This window comes from Rhagoletis pomonella, unplaced genomic scaffold (assembly GCF_013731165.1).
Source record: "Rhagoletis pomonella isolate Grant_MI unplaced genomic scaffold, Rhpom_1.0 Rhpom_scaffold_00014, whole genome shotgun sequence".
Taxonomy (NCBI): Eukaryota; Metazoa; Arthropoda; class Insecta; order Diptera; family Tephritidae; genus Rhagoletis; species Rhagoletis pomonella.
Window position 1 is genome coordinate 4,847,521 of NW_023458568.1, and position 8,507 is coordinate 4,856,027.

General features: G+C 35.6%; 1 protein-coding gene across 1 annotated transcript; it reads left to right on the forward strand.

The window, feature by feature from the left end:
• Nucleotides 1-344: 344 nt before the first annotated feature.
• Nucleotides 345-8,157, forward strand: LOC118749119. Its single transcript, XM_036483889.1, has 3 exons — nt 345-1,371; nt 1,491-1,702; nt 8,091-8,157. Exons 1-3 carry the CDS (start codon nt 499-501, stop codon nt 8,155-8,157), a joined length of 1,152 nt encoding a protein of 383 aa, XP_036339782.1. The 5' UTR covers nt 345-498.
• Nucleotides 8,158-8,507: the final 350 nt, after the last annotated feature.

Below are 8,507 nucleotides of genomic sequence, written 5' to 3' on the forward strand. Positions count from 1 at the left end.
CGCGCGTCAATTTGTAGAAAACTTAATATGATGAATCTGCATCCTGCGTCATATAAATCAGCAAAAAACTCTGAATCAGAGTTACAAGCATTAACTATGCCTCGACCAGATATTATGTCCTTTGGTGAATCAAGTGAATTGAGTGATATTAATTTACCAGATAATGGCAATATTTTACAGTATTATTTTTTTCTCAGTGATCAAGCTAAATCTAGTAGAAAGATGTTCTCATATAAATCGTTTACTCCAAATGTAGTAGACAAATTAACTGAAATTTGGTGCAAATTAAATATTGAAATTATGAGCAGAAATAATATTGTCAAAAAGTTAAATAGATTAATCGATAGTTATCATAAAGATAATAAGTGTAAAAATAGAAGCAAATTCGAATCACTCGTATATTCGTTAAAGCAATTGTTTTACATTGGAAAATGCCAATGTAGTTTACAAACAACAAAATGCTCCTGTGGACTAATTCCAGAAAATCTAACAGAATTCATGTTTGATCAACATAACGAAAGAAAACGTACAATACCAGAATATTTGCCATTTACTTCAGATGAAGTGCTAACAGAATTACCAACAATTGCAACAGACAATGACGATCAAACATATCAGCCAAATACATCAGAAATGCTTATGGATATCGATGAATTACCATCAGCTACACAACAACTTTCTGCAATGAAACGTGGTCCTTATACTGCAAGATACAACATACCAAACTTTGTTATGATGTGCGATAGATTTGGAGTTTCCGACAGAGTAGCTGCATGTATAGCCACAGCACTTCTCGAAGACTTAAACATAAGAGATGAAAAGGGTGATTTTATTATTATGGACAAACGTAAGGTTGCCAGAGAAAGGCTTAAATATAGAGACGTAGTGTTAAGTAAACAACGTATTGAATCTAATTTAAAAGCATTTTCTTTCGATGGTCGGAAAAATGATTCATTAACACAACAAACAATTAATCAAAAATATCATCAAAACATGGTAAAAGAGCCTCATTTAGTAGTTGCAAGAGAACCAAACACAGTATTAATTGGATATGTAGAATTGACCAAAGAAGATGCGGAATCTAAGCAGAAACAATTATTTGAATTCTTTAATAATAAACAAATATCACTTGAACACTTAATTGGCATATGTAGTGATGGTGAACCTGCTAACACTGGAACATATAATGGCGTTTTGCGCAGATTCGAACTTCATTTAAAGAAACCATTGCACTGGTTCGTATGCTTGCTACATTTCAACGAGCTCCCGTTTCGTCATTTATATCAAACATTAGACCAAGCAATTACATTTGGACCTAGATCAACAACTGGAAAGTTAGATAAACAGATCCAAGAATGTGAAACATTACAAGTATGTTTTAAAATATTTTTTTATTGTTTTGTAGTTCTTATAGAAAAAAAAATTATTCGATGTGTGTAAGCTGTAACTATTTCGCTACTAACAAATATTATATTTTATTGTAAACACAGGTTGCAACTGACTTTGAACATATACTACTAGAAAATATGCCTCCTGCTATGGACGAAGAACTTCAGTGTGAATTATCTACGGATGTTAAGTACTTGTACAAAATGGCTAACGCAATTTCCAATGGTGTATGTCCAGCCGATTTGGCTAACATGAAACCAGGACCATCATCACATTCTCGCTGGATAACAAGAGCTAGCAGAATATTACGATTGTATGTGTCAACGAATAAACCAAACCACAATTTGAAGATTCTAGCAACTTACATAATGAAAGTTTATGTTCCAATATATTTTAGTGTCAAGTATTATAGTTCTGTTGTATATGGTAGTGTATTATTATCAAAATTTATACAGTGGACAAGGTTTTTAAGTCCAAATTTGAAGAAAATTATAGATACAGTTGTTCAAAATAATTCATATTATGCACATTCTGAAAATGTCTTACTAGCAATGTTGTTTGATGAAAGAAAAGCCATACGTGACAAAGCTATAAGAAAAATATTGTATTTTCGTAATTATTTGTATAACTCAGGTACCCTAAGAGAGTACAAAAAGCCGCAAATCAATTTCAATTGCACAGAATACATTAATATGATAGATCTATGTAACGATGAAAACATATTAGAACCGCCATTTACACAAAATATTCCTTACGAACATTTGTTGGACTACCTAGAACATGATGATTTACCACTTATAGATCCGAAAATTCCATCACATATTCAAGGAACAGAAAGACATGTTCAATTATTAGCCAGTGTTTCTCGACGAGTGATTGATAAAAACAGAGAGGGAGTTATGGCTATGACAATAGAAAGTAGAAAAAAGATACCTCGTGTTGAAAGTAAAAAGGATCTAAAACCAAAATAAGTATAAATACACTGTTAATCATAAACAAATTTATGATTCGAAAAATAATTTTGAAATATTGTAAAATATTATTGTTTTTGGTTTTTTAGAGTTAAAGTTTTATTTACTTCCAGTAACGAACAAAAGTATTGGCACAGTGAATTTTTTGCAATATAGGCAAAGTTTCTAATTTATTACCGATAATTTTTTATAAAAACCTAGTTCATACTACACCAAAACACATAAAAATCAAATGTCTAAAAATTCAATAAATTTGCACACTAATTTGCAACTTTCTATTCGGATTTTTTACAAAAAATTCCAAGTATGCAGTTTAATAGTCCATTCTATTTTAGTTTAACAAAGTGCAAGTTTGAAGTTGCTTGAAAATCTGAATATAAAATAGCAAATTAGTATGCAGATCTATTGAATTTTCCTGAGTTTTTCACAAAGTTTAGAGATTCTATTTTTATGTTTTATGGTGTAGTCTGAACTATGTTTTTATAAAAAATTATAGGAAATAAATTAAAAACGTTGCATATATTGCGAAAAATTCACTGTGCCAAAACTTTTGTTCGACTCTGTACATATAAAAAAAATACATACAGTAACTTCTCCTGTTACAATAGTAAAAAATTACATACATATATACATATATGGGTGTTTCCAGTGGAAGGTCCACCACGACAAAAAAAATAAAAGTTGTATATCTAACGTATTTACGGGCCGATTTGTCTGCTTTTTAAAATATATACTGGCTATGTAAGTAGAATCATGTTTGCATAAAATGGTCTTCCTAGGTGGTGCCAAGGTCGAGATATTTCGAAAAACCGTATTTATGGTCCGATTTGTTCGAATTTGGCGTATGTGGTTGAAATATAATAAATCATAAATTTCTGATAAATTGACCCTGAATTGGCGCTGAAGTCAAAATATAAAGTATATTCTACATAAAATACATGTTTTTTTTTGCCATTGTGTGTCACTCATTTAAATCATAGTTATTTTTTTCTTAATGAATTAAAAAAATAACGTTCATAACTCTTTAGTAAATATTAATCTGCATATTAACTTAATATATATTAAAGACTAGAAGATGACCCGGTGAACTTCATATCATCTATAATTTATTTGAATTTCACGTTGATCAATTATAACAAATCTTCAAAATCCAATTCATTGAGATCACTAATACTGCCTGATGTTATAGCTGATAAAAGATTCCACACCTATGGGATGTGCCACGCCCCCTTTCACAAACTCATTTATATATACCTTTCTATAAGCACCTACCATAGGTATCTGTGCATTTCAAATTTCGAGTTCATGTGACTATAATTCCGAAGTTAGAGTTAATTCAAAATTTTACGCCTATGAGGTGGGAGGTGAAACCAGATCCCACCCCTTTGCGAGTCCCAATTTTTTTTACCCTATTATAGGTCCAGGAGCCATGGTAATACTCTGTCAAAATTTTTTTTTTCTTTAAATCAAAAATAGATATCAGAAATGAATTTTTCATATCACAAAACTCCGGAGCACAAGTTTTTATTAAAAAATAAAAAACATTCGTAACACTTTAGTAAATATTAATCTGCATATTGACTTAGTATTAATTAAAGATATCTTCTTTTAAAAATGCGCAGGCTCGAAATTGATTTTAGAGCTATGGTCTGGAGGAATTTTTTTCTTAGAATTTTATGAAGAATCCGAATATGCTGGGAACAATGTCGAAAAAAATCGATCCATACAAATTGACCCGCCCTAGTGTGCATATAACTACAAATCATCAGGGCAGGAAAAGCAAATAGAAGTGAAAGAATTGAAAGTGAAAGGAACAAGAAGGGAGAAAAGAGAAACTTGGTAAAACTTAAAACTAACATTACATACAAACAATTTATTGCAGGGCTTAATTGATTTGACAAACAAAACATGAAACTGGCTGCTTTAAGTTGTGCCGACAATTTCATCAATACCTTTCTTGTCGTACACTCGAATCGCCGCATCGCCATCCCTTTTTCGTACAAGCACCTGACCGCGTATTGAAAAAGCAGCTGAGAGATGTTTTTGACGTCTGAGTTGGGCGGCATAGTGCATAATCTCACGGTTCGCTCTCGAAAGGCTTTCATGTATGTGGATGCTTGATGTTACATCAATGATGTACCTTCCACAGCAATGTCATTTAATGCAAGAGCTCTTTTGTTTGCTTTGCAGTAACCAGCTACTGATTTGAAGAGTCTAGTGCGCACATAAGAGGACTGCAGCTTAACAACAATAGGTGACGATGCATTGTCGCTGCTTTGTTTCGTAGCCGGCGCTCGAAATATTTCTCTTACTGCTGGCATCTCATGTTGTACTGCGCTGCAGATGTTAGAGAAAATCTCCACACAACTCTTATTCACAGCGTTAGGTATGCCGTTGATGATCAAGTCAGTAGCAACGGTCTCGTTTTCATACCGAGCCGACTCTCTTTTCAGCGCTAGCACTTCAGCTTTGAGAGAAGCAATCGCCTCACACGTCGATTCCACAGCAGTCGGCCTCACATCCAAGAACTCTACCGTAGTCTTAATACTCTGCATCTCCGCTGAAATCTCATTAAATCTCTGCATCAGTCTCTCTCTTTAGTGCTCTTTATACTCCCACTCAGCTGTTCTATCATGCCCTGCTTTTGTTTTTCCATTTTCGCCTCCAGCTGTTGTAGCCAATGTGCAGTTTGCAGATGCTGTTAAGCCTGTAATCAATGAAACTCTTTTGAGGTCGCAGCAAATGCGCCACTGATGTTCGTCATATTTGATTACTTCCAGAATGTATTTAGTTATTCGTCACCCCGTGCAGACGTGTTTTTCTCAAGCTCGCGGTTATCTTATTACTTAAATTTTTACATTGTGCGATAGTGACACGATTAGTCCTGATCGTCTTGCTTGGACACTTTTAATACTTTATTATTATCATGCCGTGTGGATGTGGTCAAAAAGTTGACCGTAACCATCAACAAAAAATTCAATGTGTCAAGTGCAGTGTAATTTTTCATCTAAAATGTGAAAATCTCCTACCGGCTGATATTCAATACATGCAAAAGTCGAACAAGCAATATTGTTGTAAAAAATGCACCAAAGCGCGCCGAAATTCTATTCCCGCATCTCCTCCTCGCTCAACTACTCCGTCCAAAGATGTTGTCTCGGCTATCAACAACTCCGCTAATTCAGCGACCGCAAATAACTCTCCGCTGCCAGCTACTTCGGTCGCCGAGGGAGCCCATATTTTAACCGATTGCAACAAAGAAATAACTTTGCAGGCTGTTCTCAACGAACTTCGATCTCTTAGATCTGACCATGCAAAGCGAAAAGAAATTGTTGATAAAAAAGTTGAAGATCTGCAGATAGAAGTGCAAGCTGTTCGCCGCAAACTTTGTGATTTTGATGTCGCTGCCTCAATCCCCTCTATTGCTAATGACATAAAAGATATCCGCAACGATTTCAATAAAATGCACGAAGTTATAACTACAGCCTCTGGAAACGGGCAGGCACATGATATACACTCAACGCCGCCACTTTACCTCCTGCTCCACCTACTTCCTATGCTTCTTCTGCTGCTCTTTCTGCTACTGCCATTCGTGCCGTTGATACTCTCGCTGCATCTAACTCACGTAATGATACCAACTCCAACAACCTCTCCTTGCTGCTTTGCGGAATCCCAATGTATACAATAAAGCGAAAAAGCAAATTTCTTCTGCTCCGGCCCCCTCCGCCTTCGTTGTCTGTATCTCCTAACAACCAGCCAGGGCAGTCGGACAACGATGACAATTTCATACCTGTTGTCGCTAGGAATAGAAGTGCAAAACGGAATGCGAATAACACTGTTGTTGGACGCAATTAAAGTCGCGTATTGGATGTAATTGTCAATTTAAAGTGGGTACATTTGTCATATTTTAATACCACTGTGACCGCTGAAAACATTATGAGCTATGTACATGATCACGCTGCTATTCATAAGAGCGATCTGAGATGCTATGCCTTAGTAGCAAACAAATATTACGATAAACTTTTCGACCCATCGCTTTGGCAAGAGAACAATAGAGTACGGCCGTTCTTAAATTTTCCAAGAGAAGAAGAGAAACCGCAGCAGGCCTAGCGAACGCCAACGCTGTTAGTAATTCATCGGATGCTGCAGAATTCCTTCTCTATTATCAAAATGCTGATGGTATAAGAACAAAAATGCTGCCATTGTTGGTGTTTTCATCGTCGGCTCTCTATGATATCATAGCCTTAACTGAAACTTGGCTTTCTGAATGCCTTCATACCGCAGAAATGTTCGATTGCCAAGTGTATAACGTATATCGCAAAGACAGATGTCCCCGCACAACTGGTCTCTCTAAAGGTGGCGGTGTACTTGTTGCCGTTCGTTCGAGTCTACCCAGTAGGCAAATAACTCTGTCCTCTGAAATGAGTTCAGACCAGAGCCGTTTCGATATTGATCAAATTATTGTTAAAATCGTTATAGATAAATTGCATGAATTATTCATTGCAGTAAGTTACATACCGCCATTAAGTCCAATTGAATTGTATAAAATACATACAAGTAATTGTTGCTCGATATTGAATAGTCTAAATGATAATCAAAATATTATAATATTAGCTGACTTCAATTTGCCAAATGTTAAATGGTGGTTTGATGATGACGTTAAGCAATTTTTGCCATATGATGTAACAAGCGAGAGTGATTGTGAGGTACTCGACACCTTTGCTGAGTTTAACCTCTCTCAAATTAATAGAGTTCATAATGACAAAAATCGTATTCTTGATTTAGTGTTTACTAATAATGATCTTAAATCCGACGTCGAATCCCTCTCTTCACCCCCTCTTTCAAACTCTATGCATCACAAAGCACTATGTATACGCTTTGAATTTATAAATTATTTAAAATCAGTTATTTATAATTGTAAGAACTATAATTTCATTACAGCCAAATTCATTGAGATATCACGCTCCCTGAATTCTGTTGATTGGGAATCTGCCTTAGACAAAGCTCTATTGTCACAGGCCTACGACGTATTTCGGAACAACCTGGAAGCGGCAATTGAAAAGTTCGTACCTATGAGGCCAGTAAAAAATTTGTCCAAACCAGCCTGGTATAACTCTAGGCTTATTAATATAAACAACAAGAGAACTAAGGCGTACAAGCTGTATCGCAAATCGAAAGGCAATTTTGAACTTTTTTAAGCCTACAGTAGTTTACAAAAAGAGTTTGACGCTCTGAATAAATTTTTATACCAGAGCTATATACTGAACATTGAGAGCGAAATAAGATTAAATAGTAAACGGTTTTAGCAGTTTGTAAACAGCAAAAAGAAAAACACCGGAACTCCTGATCTGATGCATTATTTGGGTGAATCCTCGACGGACGTTCAAACTATTTGTAACCTGTCTGCCTCCTTCTTCCGCTCTGTTTATGTTCCTCAGTCTGAAACCGGAACAGTCAATAACTTACATAGCAGCACACTTGTGCCTGAAGGCTTACAGCTTTCAGCTGAAGAAGTTCTAGCTGGCCTTTTGGATTTGCCAAATGACCCACATCCTGGAAAAGACGGTTTCCCTCCTACTTTATTAAAGAACTGCGCTTCAGCGTTAGCTCGGCATTTACCATGATGGGGGGTGTTACCCTTCGGCGGGGACAACTTTGCACTTCTTGTTACTTTCTTTTCGACCGACATAATGCGAATAGAATTATTTCAATTTCGAATTATTTCAATTTCAGCGCGAAAAACAACGTTTGCTTAAATGCAGAAAATCAGCGGCAGTTTAACACACAGGCCTTAGCTTGACAAGTATTAAAATCAAGTATTAATCAAAGAAAAGTTGACAAAACCGGCAGCACAATGTTTACACGTCTACTCAGTCATACCGCTCACAATTATCAAAAGCAAAATGTTGAAAATTATTGAAATCGGACTAAAATTACGGCCGCTTTTCATATAAAGGTGAATTTCAGAAATACTTGAAACTGCAATATTTCGAAATTTAAGGACGCTAATTTACTCAAAATTGATACACCTTGGCTTACAATCTAGCGGTAGTTTTCGGAAAGGTGAAAAAACATATATTTAATACTTGCGCCGGGTATTTAATGTTCGGCTCCACCCGAACTTAGACTTTCTTACTTGTTATAGTTAAA

Bases quoted from the DNA above. Each gene is read 5' to 3' on its own strand.
- LOC118749119 (XM_036483889.1), top strand. From the start codon at position 499: ATGTTTGATCAACATAACGAAAGAAAACGTACAATACCAGAATATTTG. The intron at 1,372-1,490 runs GTATGTTTTAAA...TTGTAAACACAG, and splicing joins AAGAATGTGAAACATTACAA to GTTGCAACTGACTTTGAACA. The intron at 1,703-8,090 runs GTATGTGTCAAC...TTTCAATTTCAG, and splicing joins GCTAGCAGAATATTACGATT to CGCGAAAAACAACGTTTGCT.